Source organism: Barbatula barbatula (genome assembly GCF_947034865.1).
Source record: "Barbatula barbatula genome assembly, chromosome: 14".
In the NCBI taxonomy this organism is placed as follows: domain Eukaryota; kingdom Metazoa; phylum Chordata; class Actinopteri; order Cypriniformes; family Nemacheilidae; genus Barbatula; species Barbatula barbatula.
Genome location: NC_136777.1, coordinates 9,804,336 through 9,828,043, shown reverse-complemented (window position 1 = coordinate 9,828,043; position 23,708 = coordinate 9,804,336). Strand labels below are relative to the sequence as shown.

Here is a 23,708-nt window from a genome sequence, read left to right as displayed (position 1 = left end):
AAAAATCCTATTTTCAGAGATAGATATGGCTCATTTATAGAACATGTCTACTTATGCCTTTAATAAATTATATGGTGTAATATTGTATAAAGAAAACCAAAATATAAATGTTTTCTTTATCAGCTTTATTGTGAATTTAAACTGTTATGACAGCCACTTTGGCTATTGTGATAAAATACTTATTCTGAAAGGTGGAGGGGAGGGTAGTGTGGTAAGAATCTTCCATTCGGTTCTTATTTTCAGTTTGCATACTGTATGAGTCACAGTTCAATTCTCACCAAACATATGCTCTATATATAACATAAAACAAAATACATGTAGTTTAAAAACAACCTAACTAGTTTACTCAGTGTGTACTTCAATGTGCACTTACCTCAACTAAAAATGTAAGCTAGTAAAGTTGCATTACAACCAAACATGTAAACTAGATTACATGTTTGATTACTCTTCATCAAAGATTACTCTTACACTTCAAAGTACACTTGTGGAGTAGCAAATGTGGATTAGTTTATTTTTCATATTATAATTTAATTAAGAAGCCTCAAACCCTCTGCTCCCAGCTATGATGAGTCTCCTCATATTTATTTTGTGGAAAACACTTTTTACTCATTATTGTTCTTTCACAAAATGAGCACGCATTAAACACACAGAAATGAAACGTGGACATCATCATCTAACAGTTTTATTTATTGTAACATAATGTTTTAACAACATAATGAGGGATCACACTCAGCTGTATGTTTTGACATTGTTGCACAAATAATGCTTTTACAAGGAATGAAAATGTAATCACCATGTGACATTAAATTAAACACATCCATAATCGGTGATGCCAGTTTTAATATCATGAAGTTACTGCAGAATGAATCATTTATGACTAAAAAATATAAAGTAAAATACTCCGTCGTATCCTGACACATGATCCAGAAGGAATAAAGTGGTCAAATAAACATGTCCAAACTTTGAACAGTCATTGGCAAACATCTACAGTAAGTGGTGGTAAAGAAGCTCCCTTTAATTCCTGGTTGGGACCAAGGTCGTCTTGGTCTTGCATTTGTAACTGGTGTTCCACGACAGAAGCGGCACAGGCACTTTAAACATGAACATGAAACTGTACAAAGTCATGCAATGATCCAAACAGGGCCGAACTGGCCTTGTGGTAACAATTACCTACGAGCTGCTTGAAGCGTGTTCTATGCAATTCCAGCCAATTTGAAATCCATTCCACCTCACAAGAAGTTTTACAGCAGGATAAAGGGAACCTACTTTATCATCATATAAGATATATACAGTCATATATAAATATACACATCTTCCCCATGTCTATTCCACCATTGACTTTGGGCTTCATTTTTAACTATCAAGCGTGTCCACAATTTTTGCGGGAGAATGCAAAGCCATCCAGTTTGCATAAACACTATCATTGGCATATCTTGTAAAGACAGGGTTAGTGGCATCAAGTCTGTTGAGCTGTACCGGGCTCTTCTCTGGCCAGTTCGGGTATGACATGCCTAAAAACGAAAACATATCATTTTTTCTGCACTGAGGAAGCATTCAGTAGAGTCCAGACAGTAAGGCTCTCAAACAAAACTCAGCATGTTTCCAACGGAAGTTACAAAAACCGATGAGTTAATACACCACAAACACCATTTGAGGAAGTGGCTAAATCTTAAAGGGCGTGGGACAAATTTGAGTCCTCTCCTTTCCTTTGGCCCCCATTGAGTGGCTCCCCCGTTACATCTCCCTTATGCCTCCCTCCCGACGGCAGCTTGTATAAAGATGTAATCATTCTTTGGTCCTGGTATTTTCATGGAATTCTTTGTTTGTCATTCATGTACTGTGGTACCTGATTCTTTGGCATGATTATTTTTTTAAACTGAAAGAAGTCAACCCTTTTCTACGTGTTTGTCTACTTGCATAAATAAGTGACATCATGGAGTCTATGCATAGCTACTGCCTAACTGTTGGCCATTTTATTGCTTGGTAATTCTACAATTATTGAATTTTGCACAATTTTGGGAAGTTAACAAAGTCTTGCATAATTTGCATGTCAGAAAAGAGTTTAATTCAAAAGCCTTACTGCTTCTTTACAGCATTGACTCCATCTACTTTAAACACTCATTTTCTGTAATATGTTTAGGATATTACAGACAGAGTACAGGGAGAGGACATTTAAAGTACATGGGACCTGTTTCAAATGTAAACCAAAGCACTGCAAAGCAATAGAAAATCCACAACTGATGTAAATCCTAAAAAACATCTTAAAATATATTTTCTTCATTGATCAAAAAACATATTAAGCTGTATATAAAATTGAGTTTTTAATCAGTAGTAATAGTCCTTAGACAATAATGCCTTCGAAATTAAGGTTTCAAGAGTACATCGGAAGCAGGTCCAAACTAAACATCTGATCCCTAAATCCAGACAGTACAGCACTAACCAAATCATTGGCTACCATGCCATTAGCACAATCACAGCACTTCTTATGGAAGCCAAAACACAAAGTGATTTTGTTTCCTGTATTAGAATCGAGTAAATGCATGGGAAATTCTACCATAGAGCTTGTTTTCAATCCAAGTAGAGGGAAGGGTTCGAGGGAGAGGGGTGTTATTACAGTCCACTAAGGGTGTGTCCTCTTCAGAGAGGGAGTCGTCGTACAGCAGAGCATCCGCCGGCGTGGAGGCCGCGAGATCCAGATAGTCCTGATGACGGGGAAACAGACAGTTATGAAAATAATAGTGTTGGAAGTGTATTCAGTCTCATTTCTAATTCTGAAAATGTGACATTTTATACGTCAAGAGAGACAAAACAGTGTTCAGGTATAGGTCATGATGAAACGTCATACATACTGTATATTTAGCACCAATGTATATACAGTATGTATCCATCAGAAATATGTTTAAGATGTTAGACAAAATGTTAAATGCTCCTTCATTTATTAGTCAATTTGAATAAAAAGTATGAATTAAAAATTACATGTAAGGTGTAAAAATGTTAACTGAATTTTGTAAAAAACTTGGCAAACTTTCCAATTTTGCCATGTTTTTCCAATGTTGGAACTAAATATGGTCACTTACCTTTCTTCTTCAACATTACCATAAACATAAATGAATCAACACGTCGTATATGAAACAACTAACAACAAAACAAATAGAGCTAGAGACTATTCAAAAATAAAACTTTAAAAGGCTCTAAAATGGCAAGTTTAAAGGAACAGTTAACCCAAAAATAAAACAATCTGTCATCATTTACCCGTCCTCTAGTTGTTACAAATCTGTATACATTTCTTTGTTCTAATGAACACAGACTAGAATGTCAATGTCACAGATAAGAATAACAGTAACCAATCCTCCAATTACTGCCAAATACTAGGGCAGTCAATCGGTCATGAGATCTTTTTGGTTCCTGAAATTCTTCCAAATATCTTTCTTTGTGTTTAGCAGAACAAAGAAATGTATACAGATTTGGAACAACTCAAGGGTGAGTAAATGAAGACAGAACTTTCATTTTTGGGTGAACAATCCCTTTAAACATGAGTCTCGAAGCATTTTCTCAGTATTTCAAAATTGTAAAGCAAATGTGTTTTTCATACAGCTCATACTAATTTTGGAAAAGTTCTACAATGTATATAACAGAAGCTTTTTCTTTCATTTAAATGTTAAACAGATGTGTCTCAACTGTCTGTGTGATTGTATTTATTGGTTTCTTACTCGGCTTTTCACCATCATCTTCTCAAGTTCTTTGCTGATGTCTGAGAAGGTGGGACGTTTATCTGACTCTTGTTTCCAACAACGAAGCATCAGATTGTACCTGCATTACACAACACAGCATTCATCACCATATCTGTATGTGTCTGTTGTAAAATCAAATAAATCATATCATTTATACTGCATATGCAAAAAAATTAAACCTTGATATTTGCATGTATAAAACATAAAAGTAGTGACTATTCCATTAAACACAATTCATTGGTTGAGTTCTACAATAGATCAGTTATTCTACTGATGGTGTGTTGTGTGTTGTTTAATATCAGTGTTAAACGCACATTTCATCTGTGCAGTTCTCTGGTTTCTCCATCCTGTAGCCAGTCTTAAGAAGATTGAATAGGCGTTCTGGGGCAATGCCAGGGTAGGGGTTTCCACCCAGCGTCACAATTTCCCATAAGAGTACACCAAAAGACCAGCTGATAAGAAAAAGAGAGATTGTACTGCTAAGCTCTAATGGAAGAAGTGCAGTATGTAGTTCTTTAAATACATGTTTCTTTGACTTACACGTCACTTTGTGAGGTGTAGATGTGATCAAACAAAGACTCTATAGCCATCCATTTGACAGGAATTCGACCCTGCAAATTAAAAGCACAAATATAATGAGCAAACAACTGCATATTCATTAAATCACATGTAGGGAAAAATATGCCATCCAAAACGGTTTTTCTAGGACTTTTGTGAAATTAAATTAATATCTCTAACACAATAAACATTCACTTTAGTATAAAAATATTCTTATCACCTTGCTTCTCTTCACATATGAATCTTCCTCATAGACATCTCGGGACAAACCAAAGTCCGAAATTTTCATCTTCCTACCTTCTGCCACCAGCACATTCCTGGCAGCAAGATCTCTGTGTACAAGCTAAACACATAAATTGTAAATGTTAAAGTCTGATTTATTTTCCTTATCTCCCTAATATGTAAAAACATTTGTGGTAGATATTCCCTATATATTACTGATATACCTTCATTTCAGCCAGGTATTGCATTCCTCTGGAGATCTGCCATGCGAAAGAGATGAGGTCACCCATGGTAAGAGCTCTCTCGTCTGGATTTTCCAAGTAGCTTGAGTTACGGTTGGCATCACTACTCATATAGCTGGGCCCAACTTTCCGACTCTCTCTCAGGAAGTTGCGCAGTGAGCCATACTTGGCATATTCAACAATTATGTATAATGGACCTGAACAGATAAATTTGGCAAGCATTCAAGGCAAGCAGAATCAAAACCTGCTGCATTCAAAACTAAAATAACGTAATGTCTTACCATCCTGGCTGCAAGCTCCATACATTTTTATTACATGAGGATGATTAACCTGCTTGAGCAATGTGAACTCTGACAGAAGATCTCGAAGCTCACTGTGAGAGGCATTCTCTGTTGTGAAAATAAAACAACGAAGGCTTGGCAAATCATTACACGCACCATTTTGGGCAGATCCATTCAACATTCTTTGAAAATTAATTTGAATCTTAGAATTTAACACTGAGTTACCTTTTAACATTTTTACAGCAACTGTAGTGTATCCAGCTTTTCCTTTGAGACGGAATGCTGTGGCCTTCACGACCTTCCCAAACTCTCCCTCTCCCAGAGTTTTTCCCAGCACTAAGTTCTTCCTTGGGAACTCCCACTTCGGATCTTCCTGAAAACAGAAAGTAGAAAAATGTATGATCATCATTCAAAACAAACCTGGAAGGAAAGGCATGACAGTAGAGATAGTACAGTAAATCATTGTTAGTCCCACAAACAAAGTCACACCACAAAATCACACACAAAACTTACAGGTATTTTGAAGGTGTCAATGGCTACTTGATTCTCCATGGAGTCTAGAGATGCTCGCCGAACATTGTTGGCTGAGTAACTGATCGGGTAGGACTGAGCCGGCCGACGGAAGGTCATCTCAGCTGAGGCGATGGGAGGCTTGGGTGTGCTCTTGTGATAACGGTGAAAGAAGTACGAGGATACAAGGATGGAAACAATGAAGGAGAGAAGAACGCCGGTTGCAATGACAGTCTTACACATGTCATCACAAAAACGCTCTGGAAAAAAGACAAAATCATTGTGAGCTAATAAAAAACAAAGTAAAGTTTGGTTTGGCGCAACAGTTAGAAAGTTAATCACACATATACTTCTTTAGCGTAACATCGAAAAACCTTCTGCTTACCCTCTATTTCGTCTTTTTCACAGAAGCACTTTTCTGCAAAACAGTAGCAGGTCCCATATCCGGCTTTAATGCCAAACAGGCCCTTCTCATGACCCCCGATTATGGGCTGACCTGAAAAAAACAAAGCAATTTTTGTTTTCTTATAAATATTTCAGAGTTCTTTCACAATGGAATATTTTTTAAAGGGATAGTTCACACAAAAGTGAAACTCTGTCATCATTTACTCACCCTCAGATTGTTTCAAACCTGTATTATTTTCTTTGTTCTGCTGAACACAAAGGAAGATATTTGGAAGAATAACCAAACAGATCTCATCCACCATGTACTGCCTTAGCAGGAAAAATAAATACTATGGCAGTCAATGGGGGATGAGATCTATTTGATTACTGACATTCTTACAAATATCTTCAAAGAGGATCAAATAAATGTACACATTCTGAAACAATCTCAGGTTGAGTAAACAATGAGAGCATTTTCATTTTCGGGTGAACTATCCCTTTCAAACGTTAAAACACAAACTGTCTCTTACTGGTGCAATCCTGAGGACAAATGGAGATATCTTTGCTTTCAATGGCATCACAGTAACCATCGGGACATGTGCGTAGGTCAGGCGAACACGTGGAATATTTTTCAGAGATTCCTGCAAAGGTAACACAATATTACAGCATGACTTGATGACATTAAAGGTAAACAGGCAGAAATGTGGAAACAGTTCTAAAGTAATTTGGTAAGTGCAGTGTATTTGATTCCATGTCCTTTTAGATTTCATCACAAAAACATTAGAGTAATGAGAAGCCAAGAGAATTGTGGGTGACCTTTATCATTGCCTTGTCTCCAATGGCATCTGCCTGTGGGGGCTCCCAGGCCCCGAGACGACTCGCAATCCCCTCGCTGTCTCCTCTCTGCACAAGCCAAAATCTTCTGCTCATCCCCCCTCATAGGATCAGCTGCATGGCACAGACAGATACAAGTTCAAGACACAACACAAACAAAAACTTAAATAAAATAAAAATATATTTTGAAGAACGTTGGTAATTGATCAACATAGGCCCCCATTGACTTCCATTGTGGACACAAAACCCCTGAGACATTTCTGACAATATCTGCTTTTGAGTTTTAAAGAAGAAAGAGCTTTGAGGGTGCATAAATAATGATCTGTCCTTAATTTTATTTTTTATTTACCCCCTTAAGGTAAAGTGCTTTAGGTAAACAATTTTCTGGTAATGTGGCTGAACTTACCTTCACCCTGAAAGATGATGAGGAGCTGAGTCCTGGCCTGCAGCTGGTGCTGCTGTTCCTGGGCAGTAACCACGTACTGTAGCTCTTGGCATTCAGCTCTGAGTAATGCCTCAGTGTCGTTCACGTAGAGGACACCAGACATCTCATTCTGGCTCTGTACGATGCTAACTGCAGTGTAGCATGACTGAGCATCAGCGGAGATGTTTTTGTCAGCTATCTCCAACTGATATTCAACAACAATACCCTTAAACATCAGGCAATTGTCCACACAGACTTTCCCAATCTAACAGATAAACACAACAAAGAGGAATTGTTGCAGATTAGTTGAAATGCTTGCTGTGATCTGCAATTTCATTTAACATTGTATAAGGACATTTATGGCACTTGGAATATAGCACAAAATAAAAATATGCAGCCAATTTACTTTAAAGGGATAGTTCACTCACAAAGAACAATTCTGTCATCATTACTCACCCTTTTGTCATTTGAAACCCGTATGACTTTCTTTCTTCCACAAAACAAGCTATTTTAATGAATGTTGCTAACTGGCCCCCATTCACTTGCATTTATTTTGTGTCCGTACAATAGAAGTGAATGGGTGCCATTGCACTTTCAACTACTAACCCTAGGAATTGAATGCATGACATGTAGATTAAAGGGATATTTCACCCAAAAATGAAAATTCATTCATTTACTCACCTTCGGGTTGTTCAAAATCTGTATACATTTCTTTGTTTTGATGAATTCAGAGAAAGATATTTGGAAGAATGCTTATAACCAAACAGATCTTGCCTCCCATTGACTCCCATAGTAGGGTGAAGTATCCCTTTAATGTACATGTCATGCTCTTTCTTCAGTGGAACATGTCATGCTCTTTCTTCAGTGGAACATGTCATGCTCTTTCTTCAGTGAAACACAAAAGATGATATTTTGAGAAATGTGTCAGTGGTTTTGAGTTTATACAATGGTGGTCAATGAGTTGTTGGGGTTGTTCAAAAAATGTTGTGTGTTCGACATAAGAAAGAAAGTCAGGTTTGGTACATGATGAAGCTATTTTGGGCAAGCTATCCCTTTAACTGCAAATGCCATTTCAACCAAAACAAATAATGCAAATTGTAAACATAATCATTTAAATATAATTTAGCACCTGAGCGTATGTAGTCGATTTCCGTGACAAACCGAAGACATAAGTGATATTGGTGAAGCGAATAGGAACAGGCAGGATAGTAACATTGAAATGTAACAATACTGTTCCCTCCGGGCCTGGGAAAGTGGTGTCATTGACCAGATAATCCAACTGAAATGATCGAGTCTCTGTGACAGACAAGTTCTGACTGAGCTTCAGCTCTGAGGGCAGACAACAGAACCCATTCAGGACAAAACATTAAACACCCAATATTTAAAACGCAGTATTGATTCTTTTGTGTTTGACACTCACTGTAGTCATGAACTGTCCCGCGTACATTACCAAACACAGCCTTCTCCTCCCTAAATTTGGGTTCTATTGTGAATGTGGTTTTGATCCAGGAGTCATTATTCAATAAGCTCCCAACAAATTTATTTTGACTTTGGTCGCTGGGATAAACTGGAGTCGTGTCTCTGTCGTAAACAGAGAGAGATCCACAGATAGTGCCCTGTTAAAAGAAAACACATTACAGCTCTGGGTATATGATTCAATTAATATTACATGATTACATTTAAATCTACTACATTTAACAAATAGATTACTATGAAGATGCACCTCACTACGGTTGAACTCTATTACGACTTCTTCCGTATCTGTTCCATTCAGATAAGGTGGATTATCGTCTTCATCATAAATGTTGACATGCAGCGGATAAAACAGCATGTCCACCATCTCTTCTGTTCGTACCATACACACTATAAGCAATTGGTACACTTCCTTCTCTTCGCGGTCTACAGGTGCCGTAACCACCAGCTCTGAAGTGGACCCATCGACTGCAAATGGAACTGGTAAGTCTGTGTTGAGCAATAAAAGAAAAAAAATTGATTTTAAAGAAAAGCTGTAGAACCCATACTTGTCAACTGTACCGCTTATATAAATTTAACACGCAAATATAAGCACCTTTATAAAATTGCACTGTAAAAAAATCTGTACAAAAACATAATTTCTTTAAGCATATTTAGCAAATTGCTTCAGATATGAAAACTTTGGTTATACCTGCTTTCACTCCATAACTGATGGTGTAGTTGGGACAAACATTCATGCGTGTGAAGCGTCGGAGTTGCCGCAGGGCCCCTGGCATACGGTTCTCTCTGATGTGTGGGTTTGAATCCTTGTCTGGGAAGCACAATTTCTCTAGCTTCACCTGACCACAGGGGGGCGCCGTGGCATTGATGAATGTCAGGCTGACTTCTACTTTGGGTAGGAGATTACACATTGTTCTCTTTACAGGCATTGAAGAGGCTGTGACCTTCAGTGCGAGCTTCTTCAAGGACACGGCGGAGTTGGTGTCTGGAGGACAGTTAGACACGTTTTGTAATGCGTCCTTTATCAAGGATGTAATTTATCATAGCATTTCACTGCCAAGGCATAAATGTTAATAGAAAACAGTAATAGAAAAGTAGGTTTTCAGAAAAAAAAAGAAATTGGTCAATGTATTTACACTTATAATGCGCTTCACACAAACTAAATTGTTTATATAGTAACTTTTTGGTGAGGTGGTCCAATGTGTCCGATATCTCTACTGCGTTTATTAATTTGAGTATGAAGTGCATCTAATAATGTTAAACTTACATAGGCTGCTGAAGTCACTCCATTCTAGTGTTTTGTTCATTAAAAGGACTCCAGAAGTCTCATCCATATGAAACCATGATGCATAAGCAGGGGGTCTCTGTGGATTTCTCCAGCACAGTGAGAAATATGGTGTCTCTGCAGGGGTCTCCAGCATGGAATGCATCTGAAGCACCGGTGTGCCCTGTTGCTGACCCACGTAGATGCTCTCCGAGTACTCGCTTTGAGGGAAATAAAGTCCAAGTGAACCTGTCCAAAATACATATGAAATGTCAGGCAGTGTGTGTATTGAGATTAGTAATTCCAGTTTGATTCCAGCCATTGTTATGTTTTTGGCAGTATTTAAGTATTTATTTGCCTTCCTTGACAGCGGACACCAAAAGAGAAATGGGAGCAATTGAATCAAATACCATTAAGATTAAATAGTAAACAAATTCTTTAGCGTTTATAGTATTAAACACTACCAAACTTTACTTTTATATTATTAAAGCTGCAATCTGTAACTTTTTTTGCTATTCCAAATAAACAAAAAAATCTATTATTGATCAAGTTCAAAATGGTAAACTGATAATAAGGATTTACTGTATAAATTGGCCTGTTGGGTCGGAATTGACCAACCTGATCTCACAGGAATTCATAACTATTTTATATATTTTATATGATTTTGTGCGTTGTGAATTAACACAAATTAGCCACCCTAGAAAAATAGTTATGATTTTGCTGTGAGATTGTGTTGGATTTGAAAGGCAATGATAACAATTTTATGATAGTTTCAATTTTGTAAGTACTTTGGGCTTTGACTCAGGTTTGAGTACCGGCCTGTGGTACTGACTGACTTCCCTGAACCTACTGCCGTCAATAAAGGCCTAACTTAAAAAACTGATATAATAAAATATATATTTTAAACAGAAATGGTGACAGAGAGGCAAAAGTTACAGATTGCAGCTTTAATGTAATGTACATGTAAAATTCATTAACAGAAAAATGCAAAAAAAATAAAAAAGGTATACAAAATATATACAAATTTACATTAATTAAAACCCTATATTATTAATATAAATATAATTAATATTTGCATTGTATGCATGATTTATGCCCAGGGTCCGCAAAGACAGGTTTTAAATGATACATTTAATTAACGTTAATATACATTTGTATACTAAACTATATGCTATAGTTTTACCTCTGGCACTCAAGATTCTTCAATAGTTTTGTATAAACTACATAAAACCCTCCCTTACCGGTCTCAAAACTCTCATAAAACAGTAACGTCCACAAATGTGGTCAGGCTACACACTGAATTCATTAAACGCATCCGCTTTTCTATTCCGTAGTCCACGCTTCACTGTCATCGAACAAATGAAACAGCATCTCATATGACATTGACACTGGTCTTTTAATGAATTTTTCACATGGTCAATATGATGCGGTCTCCGATTCTCCTTGGGTTCACCTTGGGAAGTTTAATTACAGAGGATAACATAATCCTGCCTAGAAATGAATCATTACCTGCAGGATGAGTGTGGATGGAGATGGGGGAAGGGTAATCTATAAAACACTATAAGATCCCCATGAGTTTTACCAGTAAATGGAGATGCAAGTGTTCGGCCTGTAATTATATCTCTCCTGTGTTCCTGTCCGACGACGGTGGGCGGCCACTTAGGAACGTACTAATGTCATTAGCAGACAGCAAAACTAGATTTTCTATTTCTGTTGCTGCAGTTGAAGCGTTGTCTCTGGTTTCAGACATTGATTTAATTTAGCTGTGCTGGGATGACAGGACACCGGATTGATGGATACAATGTGGCCAACCTTCCTGAAGGATGGAGATACACTCAGGAACACTACAAACCTTTTCATTAAAAGCCTTGTCAAGGCAAAAAGAAAACACAAAACTGATTTGTGTTCCTTCGAGGGGTTGCTGGTCACGTTCAGTTTTATGCATGAGTGGGGAGAATGAAACAAAACGAAAAACCAGGTGAACTGGCCCACAAGAATCTAAATCGGAGTATTGTGGCTTTTAGTCCACGAATTGCTTTTCTGTATGCTGGTGTTCATCTTAAAGGTCTAGTGTGTACATTTTTGGAGAATCTACTCACAGAAATGCAATATAATATACATTACTATGTCTTCATGTTTGTATATAGACCTTACATAATAAAGGGTTATGTTTGAATTCCCTTAGTATAAGCTTTTTCTATCTACATACACTGCGGGTCCTCTTACATGGAATTCACCATGTTGTTTTTACAGAAACCCTAAACGGACAAACTTCTCTACAGACACGTTTCATAAATACATTATTTCCTTCGGCAAAGAAGCAAAAATGTGACAACATGTTTGTCCTCTGTAAGTTGCCATAGTGCTTCGAAAGAAATAGGTGGAGTGAGCTGTTGGTTGCAGTTCTCAAAGTCACCACTAGACTAGGGTTGGGTACCAGCACCACCACCAGTATAATATGTAACTGGACCGAATCAAAACACATGACACATGTATTCATCATAGTGCAAGGCTGTGTCCAAATACCCCCACTTGCGGTCTTGGCCATGTGAGAGCGTGTGTATGCGACAGTAAGTAAGACCGCAAGTCTGTCCAAAGTCTTAAAAATGGTACGGTGCCCTTAATGCACACTAAACCCACACTATCTAAGTGTATCCCATCATTCAATACGTTCTGGATATATCATGAGACTTCTTGCCCAAGTCTCGCGAGAAGTACAGTACAGCAACTTTTTAAGATTATATCTTTATTTAATCTATGTTTGGCTATCATTTGTTTTCTTTTGTTTTTGCTGCTTGATACAATACAAATAAAGCACTATTCAAATAAATCTGACTTGATTTGACTATATAATTAGATATTACATATCATGTTTTAGTATAACTAAGTGTTGCACATTTTATTGGTGAAATCTTCAGAGTTCAATAACTGCTTATCACATAATTAGAAACAACACATTAACTTTACATGTTTGTTTGCACTTGCTAAGTGTGTCTCAACAGGATAGAAATACTACATGCTCACTTGGGAACTTCATGCCGACTAGAAGACTTGGGCAAAAAACAGGAAATATGTCATGGAAGTAGTCAAGTGGTCAAGAGTAAAGGACGCAGCCAAAGACAGTTTTAATGCGTGCGCTCTCCCTTCCTCCATCAGCATTCATCACCTGACGCAGTCTTTAACGTCAACTGCTGCATAAGGCGAGTTTTAAAGGAAACTAACCTTAATTGTCACTCTCCCGTACCTTCTCTGGATCTGTTCCACATTGGTGGAATGATCTACCAGCTGCTACAAGATCAGCAGACTCGGTTGCCATCTTTAAAAAACTTCTAAAAACGCATCTCTTCCGTCAACACGTCGCTGATTGATTTTTCCTAATTCTCTTCTCTTCCCATTCCTTCTTTATAATAAAAAAAATAAAAAAAATTAAAAAACACCTTCTAACCTCATTATTCTTAGCTTTTTATACTGTGCTAGGCTTTAATAGACTAGTTTGATGCACTTATGTATTTTGTGGCCTATGTTGTTATAATTGCTTCCAATGTTTCCTCATCTGTAAGTCGCTTTGGATAAAAGCGTCTGCTAAATGACTAAATGTAATTGTAAATTAGAAATGCGCATGATGCGTCTGTAATGCAAGCGATCACAATAAAACTGCTGCGTGTATTTAAAATCAATGAAGCGCATGCTGTGTGCAGTGGAGCTCATTCTTAACACCGTAACGCATTTGATAAGATAGACAAGCGAGACACAGCAGTGAAAGTGCAAAAACCTTATAGCGCCTATCAGTCTGATCTCCAGAGCTTTTTAAGCTTTTTACTCTGACTGCGTGTATAGGCATATACTGTAATTATACTTATTCATAAAACATACTGTGAAGTTTTAAAATAATGCACATATAATGTAGCCTAGAAGGCTCTCTGTAAATTGACTTAATCCTTTGATATATGTAATGCATTTTCTGCCCATGTTTAATATTTAAAACTATGGTGAGCATTATTGGAGGGTAAAAAAGGTAAACAGTAAAAACTACAACATCTTTCTAGCAATGTTAGTGTTCATGCTCATTTCACACTCATTGAATTTGGTGTGTATGTTTTTATTATTTAATAAATATTTTTTAATTGAACATACTGTTCTTTAATGTCATCCACCGGTGTTTTGTGTCCCTCTTTTTTAAGTATCGATTTAGGCAACGTTTAGGCACCGGTACTGTTTTAAAAGTATAGATTTGGCACCGGTATCGGAAAAACCCGAACACTATACACCACTAAAATCTTTACATTGGTCATATAAAGTTGATACAAACTTTTAGCACATTTACACTGTACTTTCCTGTATTTATTTTTCTGAAAAACACATGAAAAATGTTGACTCGTGTTGCATTTAAGTACAGATCTAAGGTTTTGTTCATGAAAGTGTGTTCTAAATTGAAAATGCTAATCCACCTGTCTCTGAATACCAATAGCAATTAGCAAAGTTCATGATGTGACAAAAAAAGACGGCTGCCTATAAAAAAAATCTGGATAAGCGTTTAATATTTTCCCCTCAAATTCCTTAAATTTAAAACACATTACCAAAAATATAATATAATGTATAATGTAATCTATAAGGGCCAATCTACCCAATGGACTTCTTGATAATGGCATTATATCTGAGCAGCATTTGTGATATTTCACAGGTATTTTTCATCAAGTCAATAGTACAAAGTCTATTGGACCTGGTTCAAAAACCATGAACCGTTGGAAAGCTAAGAGATGACAGCATTAATCATTAGCTGTAGCTGATACTGTGTTGAACAAGGCACTGGATTTGGTCTGACGTTCATTCATCACGCAGTGTCAGTAAACCAGTGGAGTGCTTACCAGCGCTGTGACACTGAGGCTCACAACACCATGAGATGAGCAGCCAGAGACAGAGACATTTACTTTCATTTGTACTTAAATAAATATATGGAATATAAACTCCAATTACAGGATGGTGGCTGACAGTTTGGATAAAGAAAATACAGCAAGAAGTACTGTACATCCACACTGTGTATAGTGAGTTAAGTGGTGGCCAAAAACCAATGCTTCCACTGTCTAATGATGTACAAGCATCCCAAAAGCGTGAATAAATTGGTTTAACAACACCGTTCAGACAGTAATTTCAAAGTATTGATCAGTCGGTCTCCTTAATTATTCACATAAATGTTTTTTAATTAAATTTAATGAAGCAGAAACATTCATGCTGAAAAATAGCTTAAATGTAACGCGATTCATTTAGTATACACATAAACATGAATATGCAAATTACTTATGTTTGTGACGAATAAAACGGGTGGTTTTAAAAAGCATTTTTCATACTGTCTTTAGTAAACATCAGTATGAAGTAGAAAACACATAGCAATGCTATTGATGAAAGTTTTTCTCAAAGTATATTTAAGACACCACATAGACATATAAACAACATTAAAAATTTAATTATTTCACGACAACGTGACTTTAAGGTTAAATACTTTTCATTCCATTTTCTATCGCATATAAATATGCAGTCACTAAATTCAAAAGTGTCAATGAAAAGTCAATTTATTCAATTTTCAATTTTGGACCATTAAAACCAGCCTGACATAGCAACAACCAATGGAGTGAATTTGGGGCGGGACTATCCTTCTGGCTAAACAATTGAACATGAGGCAATTGTTACACCTGCCTGAAAACTTAATTATTATAAAATGTTATATTGTAAAATTAATTTAGAAATTTACCTCACTAGTATCACTAATACTTTACGTTTAATGAGTATATTAGCTGTACTGGCCTAGGTAAAAAAGACTTTAGCGAATGTTAAGTTCAGAGTTTTTGCGGATGGGAGCTGCAAACTATGGCCTATACAACTGATCTGAATCTTTTCAAATTCAATTTATTTCCAGGCTGGAAGCCAACAGAAAGCAGTTTATATCAAGCTAATTAACTCTTAGAATCAAAAGCAGCATACAAGCATGCAGCAGGAATGGCTTTGTGACATTAAAAATCAAGTTTGACCTGAGGTTTTGTGAGACTTCTGTCCGCTAAACGCTGGTGACGGCAGCCATGGGAGGATGTTTGGAGTTATGGGTGATCTCTTGATCAGATTGGGCTCACTGCTCTGACCTCTCACAGCCACACCGTGGATCATGACTGTAAACACTATGATGCAATCTGACATATTGATTTTAGCTCACAGGCGAATTGACTTTGAACTAAACACACACACACGGGACAAAAAGACTTTCGCAGTATAATCATGAATAATATTAATTCTGAATTAGCCATTAGATAAAACATCTTCAATTTCCATCAGTGCTAATTGAATTCAGCTCCTTAAGAAAAAACCTTTTTTTAAATAATGCCATAAAATCTGAGTGTAAATAAATCCTTCTTAGTTTGCGAGTACCCATTTAAAATCGTATAGACACAAGGATATTGTGTCCAGATTTATCTAAATCACCATTAGGATGAGGATTGCATGTTTCGCAGCAGGAACTCTTAGCTAGTGAACAGGTTAATGGGGGGACGACCTCTGGATCGGACTGCACAACGACAGGAACTCAATTAGCTCAACATGCACACCGCCGCAGAAATGTACCATCTATGAGATCATGGAAGCTGTGAGAGCGCCTGGGTCTTTCTTGCCATTCCCTTGAACTCGGCAGAAGGCGGAAACAATCTAGCAGAGCAATCCCCTTCCGTAATCCACTTACTACTCAAAGAGCCCTATTCACGACATGCTGTATGTAAACACAGAGACGTGTCTGTTGCGCTTACTTACCGTTCTCATGCTTCTACAGGACTGCAGCTAAAACATCTGTGAATTACCCTTATAGTGTAAACATTATGCTGTTGAGGCTGACGAGTATTTTGAATTCTTAAATCTTGGAAACGTTCATGGCTTTGTTTGCATCATTTTGCAATTCATGCTGATGTCAGATAACACATGTCCTCTGCCCTCTCAGTCAAGGTCAACGTGAGGAGTATCTGGATCCAATGATGAACAAATCAAGAAGAAGCCGTCCAATCAATAGCTTTATTAATCAACTACCGAGCACATTTCAGCCAATAACTGTGAGACAGTGTATAAATTACAGTCTATCATTGAAAATTGTATACATTTCTTTGTTCTGTTGAACACAAAAGAAGAAATTTGGAAGAATGTGGGAAAGCAAACAGTTACAGCGTTTTGACTACCATAGTAATTTTTCCTACTTTGGTAGTCAGTGGTGATCAAGAACGGTTTGGTTACAAGCATTCTTCCAAATTTGTGTTCATCAGGACAAAGACATTAAACGATGACAGAATTTTTATTTTGGGGTAAGCTGTCCCTTTATATTCAATTAAAATATGAGCCCAGTCTTATGGATCACTGCCAGCATCCTAAATGTGTGATTATGATTTATCAGAAATGATCAATCAAACACGAATTCATGATTGGTTTTGTATTTTTTCGTTTTGTTTTAATGTCAATGTGTATAACACATAATAAAAATTAAGAATCTGTGCCAATAGAATCAGAATTCTGAACTAATCGTTTTTTCCCCTCAAATTAAGATCCAGACACTACGGATGTAGTGCAAGAAAACTAATCAAACTAAACATACTTAATTACAAAGCAAAATGATAAATACTCCATTGCTATTTTACAGCAATGACAACCATTACTCTGTGACCACAACGATTTAATTAACTAAAAGGCTGCCAATTATGCTATAATTTAATACAGGACTATTATTATTGATTATTATGGTTAAATTCACCTCATTTGGCCCTTGATGTGCATAGCATGAGTCTCTTTTCTCATAACACACAGAATAACATCGAAAAGGTATCACACAATGTTTTAAAACCAGTATCTCGACTGAGTTTGTGTAATAGAAAAAATGGTACAATTAAACATTTTATCTAAAGTAAATGTTATCCAAATAATCCTGGAGAGTTCCGGGAACAACAGCTTGTCTTTATAACAATGAAACATTTAATTGTGCCCAATAATTTCTGTACAGCCAGAACTTTTTCTAACTTCATTATAATTTCCAATTTTCTGATTAGAAGATCACATTAGCGAGCTGTTATCAAACAGCCATGGCTTGGGTCGTATTAGAAATGGGCCTAGATATACAGTATGCACAAAAATTACATGCCTAATCCTATAATATAATCGATCATCATAATCAGAAATGTAATCCACTATTCCATCAATGTGAGCATGGAATGGACATCAGTCATTAGTAAATCTAATTTAACATCTCCTGTGGGATAAGGCAGTATGTTTGAATGTACTTTGTAATCTCTTCTGGGATTGGATGGGACATTAAGGCTCATAAGAGACCCTTGATTAACATGTTGTCTTTGAGCATTACCATAATACAGATTAGAAACACAAGATAAAAACAATATGAAAGCCATTCCTGTCTCCTTCTCTTATGGGCTTTACTGAGTTCAAATTGTTAACTACAATATAACAAGCTCATGGGTTTGATTCCCATGGAACAGACACAGTAGTAAAATGTTAACATTGAATAGTCTCTTTGAAATGTAATGTTGTGTAAATGTGCAATGCAAGTATGATCCATTCCTCTAGATCGGTATGTTCCTCAGCATTCTCCTCCACTGCCTCAAACTCCACATACTCCACTTCCACTGTAGTTTTAACAGCTTCTACCCGCTGAGTTTTAAAGTTCAGAGTTGATACTTGAAATGGGCCAGTGGGTGAATTTACATGGACTAGTGAGTTGGAGGTGTAAAGTCATCAAGAGTTGGCATTTCTTAAATGCTAAGTCTTGCATTTTAAGAATGCAATGCAATGCAAAACCCCCCATGTGAGACAATGGATGGATTTAAATCCAGTTGTTTTACGAATGTTAAACCCCACTGACTCATTTAGGAAATGAACCACTCTTGTACGCAAACGTCACAGCCAGTCAAGGTTTTGACACCCTTCCCCTCCTTACAAATTTCATAGGACTGAAAGAGGTAGTTAAGTCCTAACTAAGTCATTGTGTTGGTTTCTCATTGTTGTAAATGATCAGTCAAACACACCATGCCTCAATGACCACTACAAAATAACATGTAAAGACTCATGTAGAAATCGAGATCCCAAACGCCCTCGGGACACAATTTCAATCAATGTCTTCTTGTCCTTCCACCAAAACAAATTAGATTCTACTCATGCATAGGACAGAAATGTGACCCATAACTAACTAAAGGATATGTGGCAGGACATCGAAAGGGACAGAAGCTGCGCACTAAACAATGAACATGGTCCAGGTGCAATGAATCATTGTACAAACAAACAAACATTTGAATAAGGGATGTCGTGATATCAGGTTTTTACATCACAATTATCGTGACCAAAAACATTTTCGGCAGCGATATTATCATAATAACTATTTAAATGTTTTTTTTTAAATGAACACATAATGCTATCAGTCAAATTTATCTTTAGTTTTCTCCTTTCTCCTTTTTGGCGTATAGAGTGTGGGGAGCAGGTGCTGAATTATTATATGTGCAAAATAAACATGGTTTCAACAATCAAGTTTTTTTCACAATCATTGTCAATACCGGGTATGGTACATTGTGACAGTTAACTTGGTTATGGAGTAAATATCTATATTTTCTTCAGTAAACGAAGTGTCTTGTTGTAACAATGCTTTTATTTAACACAAAAAACGTAAGATATATAATTATATGTATTTTTGCAGTGTGGAAATAGATATCCTTTGCTCTCAGTCAATAATGCTGTGGTGGCTTTCCTGAGAAACTAAAATCCAAACTAAACTATATTGTATATTTTTATAAATAGAGCTGTCAAACGATTAATTGTGATTAATCACAACCAGAATAAAAGTTTGTGCGTACATATTATATGTCTATGTACTTTGTGTATAAATTTTTTTATTTATAAGCACACAAACATACAAGCATGTATTTAGGAGAAAAATAAAATATACAAATGAATAAACATATATATATATATAATTTAAATTATAGGTACATATAAATAAAATATGTATACATGTAGGCTATGTGTTTTTAAATACAAAATTAATATGTTCAGTACACAGACATTACATTAAGGCATTTGCCAGACGCTGTTATCCAAAGCGACTTACATTGCATTGTACTATACATTTGTTTATGAACCCATGACCTTGGCGTTGCTAGCGCCATACTCTAACCACTGAGCCACAGGAAAGTAAATGTATTATGTAAACACAAACTTTTATTCTGGATGCAATTAACTGTAATTAATCGTTTGACAGCCCTAGTTATCAAATCTAAAATAAAGTAATGTATTAAATTAGATTTATTGTGCTGCCTGCATAAAAAAGTGTCAGTATTTAAAAATGATTGTGCTGATGCAGAATGGAGTAAGGTCATTCTTAGGCGGTTTGAACTTTATTCCCCAGTGTTACTTCCCATCAGATGGGCAATCTCCTGTGGCCTGATCAAGAGAAAAGACCTCTTGGGTGAGGGTCAAAAGCCACTGCACTCCAACAGATAAAGTAACAGGGTCATAGCTGTGTATCCACAAATCAATGCATCACACCCACAATACATGACATGCTCTTCCGACTTATTTTATGCATACGGCTACCATGACTGAAAGTTATAGGCAGCAGCTTGACCATTGGGGTCAAAGGATTTATTTGGTTATCAATTGCATGTACTCTCATTCATTAAAGCAGCTTATTGCTTTATTAGCTAGCCATTTTATTGTGATATAAATTTTTCTAAAAACGCCTATAAGCATTTTTAAATGGATGTTTAATAATTTTATATTCATTTAAAAACATGTATTATTCCTTAAAATAATCAATAAAATATCTAAATTAAAAGGAATTTATCTAGTAAACACAATATAGATTCTGACATAGATCCCATTAATATGCAACATACTGTAAATGTGACAGTAAACACTAGGTCTGGTGTTATATCTGTGTAAAATGGGACTATACAGATGACTCATTCAACTGTACAACACAACCAAACCGTTGTGTAAAGGTCAAACCATCAGTAAGCGTTGAGGCACCAGTGACACAAGACAGCATCTTTCCCCAGTATGGACAAAACCAATTGCTTTTGTCGTCATCCATTTCATAGGTCGGCTTGTCATAAAATAGATGAGATCCATTTCGCACGAGGCGCTGCCAACCATCCTGTGTCTGTAATGAGGGTTTTTAAGCCTCATCTGTTATCAGAACTGTGTACTCTATTATTTTACTGGCAGTATTTTTCCTTTCGGAAGACAAACACATTGTGTTTGCCCACAGCTAAGCACACCTGCTGCACACCTGCCCTATGATCACCTCTCGGCACTAAGCTTTTGTTGTCCCTCACGGCAAAGTATAAAGGTGCTTCCACAACGTCTCTAGCAAAGGTTAAAACAAGGGTCATTTAATACTAATCATATTGTTCTTTAGCACCTGCTGATATTTACATATTGGTTTTAGCTAAGAAATTATCAATTAAAATGCAATTATTTGTGTGTCATCCCGCAAAGAAAAATACAAAATACAAAGGATGAGTCACTGTCCCAGGAGAAATGTGGAGGGGGGAAATTTCATATATTAAAATAAATGCCCATATACGCACACACCTATATATTTTATATATATATATATATATATAAACACATTTTAAATAAGAAACATCTATAAAATAGCTCCTTATTAAATCATTAAAACAATTTAATAATAATTTTTCTTTTTTTCAATTTATTAGGGCAATATCAGACAAAACATTCTGTATTCTTTATTATTATTATATACAGAAAGAGTTTTAAATTCACCCTACATGACAACATGAACAACCGACAATAGAGTTTAATAATACTGGTGATGTTTTTAGAAAATGTTTGCATTTTGCATTACTGACTCTACTGTATTACTTACTCCATACTGCTCTTCTTATGGTTCTTATTCAATATGGTAAACTTCTGTATTTGGGACAATTGAATTTTGATCTTCACATCAGTTTTGAATATTTAGTTTTAATTCATTTGTCTTTATTTGCCATCAAACCCAACATTTGCACGCACCGTTGATGCAATTTAGAAATGAAATCCATTCACACTATGCCAAATCTCTTCCGGATGACCAGAATAGCTGTAAAACCTTTGCTATGTTCCACTTTTGTCTGTACTCAAGCGGTTGCGATGTGACCATTCTTTAATGCACTGGCCACACACTGAGATTAAGAATCTATTCTGCATAAGTTAGAATTTAACTCTAGTTATTTTGAGAGAGGTGTGTTAGTACAGTTGGACAGAGGAGTTTTAAATGGGATTACAATATAATGATGTATAGAGACATGCATATTGCTGGCATGGAGCATGTGGCACATTAGAGTTGCGAGTATTTTGGCTTCAGAACCAGACTGTCCCTATGAAACTGTCTGCTGGATCTCGTCAGCAATATTTAGTAGTCTGCGCGTGTGGGGCACTTGAAGACCCCCTTTGGGTAGTCTATGACGGATAAAAAAATGACGTTGAATACACTTACATTTGAGACAGAATGGAAATTTACATTACAAATGACTTGTTTCATATTTTGTGTATTAAATGCGACAAATGCTGCAAGTTTTGCAAACTATACATTTGTAAATTGTATTGTGAAAGAACTGTGAAATACATTGTTTTTGCACTTCACCACCCAAACAAAAACACATCCAACATTTCCAGAAAGTAAAACTGACTAATCTTATGTATTTGCTGCATCTACTTCGTCAAACACTTTTGACCAAATAAAACAACCCAAAATAACCACCTGAATGAGAAAACGAAACTAATCACAAAATCTTTATTTTCCCACATGTCTGTATCTCTTTAATTCAATGTCTCAAGTTTTATGATTCTCATATTTCAATATATATATTCCATAATCCATTCTATGAGTCATAGAATGATTCACATACAAAGAGTGCCCATGTTATGATACGAGTGCTCAGACCATGGCTCTGTTCAAAACCTAGCTAGCTGCCTACCAAGACAACATGTGTTTTCATCAGAGGGGTGTTCCGAGTCAGAAATTAAAATATGAATTTATCCATCATAGATGGTACACGCGCATATGATGCTCGAAAATGTTACCTAGTAACGTAACTCGCAAGGTTTTGAGACACAGCACTTGTGTTGTCACTGGTTACTAAAGGATGCAAACTAAATAAGTGATTATCATCAATAACTTAAAGTGTAACGTTCATGATTTTACCATTCACACTATTTTAGCTCTATACAGTTAATTTACACAAAACAAACGATTCGACACGTCGCGCAGGGTGAAGTCTCTTACAATGAGAACAAAACTCTTACCTTCAGATAGGACAAGCAGGAGCACGACGATATCTCCCCAAGCGATTCCGCGTATTGTACCCATACTTGTCAATCATAAGTGTAAGTTCAAAGCGTAAATGCGAAATGAACGCAGAGATGTCAAAATCTCATTTGAAATGTGACAAAATATAACTTTAGAAATGTTACAATTCGCGCGCGAAGCAGCCCGCAAAAGTCCTTAACCCGAGTATCCCATTGACGGTTCGCTGACTGCAGCGCTGGCTGCTGGACCATCAGCGCGCGCGCACACACACACACGCACTCACACGGAGCGGAGCGCAGCAGGGGGAGGTTCACATCACATCCAGCCAATTTCCTCAGATCCTGAATCACATCAGCTGCTGTCCAACAAGCCAAATGGTCTTGATGAATTAAACCAGAATTAGAATTAAATTCTCTCGAAGGCATTCAAAGACTTCGGAAAATTAACCATGGTTT

At 36.5% G+C, this 23,708-nt stretch overlaps 1 protein-coding gene across 3 annotated transcripts; it reads right to left on the bottom strand.

The window, feature by feature from the left end:
• Nucleotides 1–664: 664 nt before the first annotated feature.
• Nucleotides 665–23,534, bottom strand: ret (ret proto-oncogene receptor tyrosine kinase). Of its 3 annotated transcripts, none has more exons than XM_079473860.1 (20): nucleotides 23,250–23,534; nucleotides 9,927–10,172; nucleotides 9,351–9,644; nucleotides 8,910–9,148; nucleotides 8,607–8,802; nucleotides 8,316–8,515; nucleotides 7,169–7,451; nucleotides 6,745–6,876; nucleotides 6,459–6,569; nucleotides 5,930–6,040; nucleotides 5,548–5,804; nucleotides 5,260–5,407; nucleotides 5,035–5,142; nucleotides 4,736–4,950; nucleotides 4,510–4,632; nucleotides 4,272–4,342; nucleotides 4,046–4,183; nucleotides 3,711–3,810; nucleotides 2,555–2,702; nucleotides 665–1,511 (listed from the first exon to the last, which is right to left on the bottom strand). In XM_079473860.1, exons 1-20 carry the CDS (start codon nucleotides 23,311–23,313, stop codon nucleotides 1,354–1,356), a joined length of 3,342 nt encoding a protein of 1,113 aa, XP_079329986.1. In that variant the 5' UTR covers nucleotides 23,314–23,534; the 3' UTR covers nucleotides 665–1,353. The 3 variants fall into 3 exon arrangements, with proteins under 3 accessions (XP_079329986.1, XP_079329987.1, XP_079329988.1); XM_079473861.1 differs by having other exon boundaries at nucleotides 5,035–5,103; nucleotides 23,250–23,457; XM_079473862.1 differs by lacking the exon at nucleotides 23,250–23,534 and adding an exon at nucleotides 16,713–16,750.
• Nucleotides 23,535–23,708: the final 174 nt, after the last annotated feature.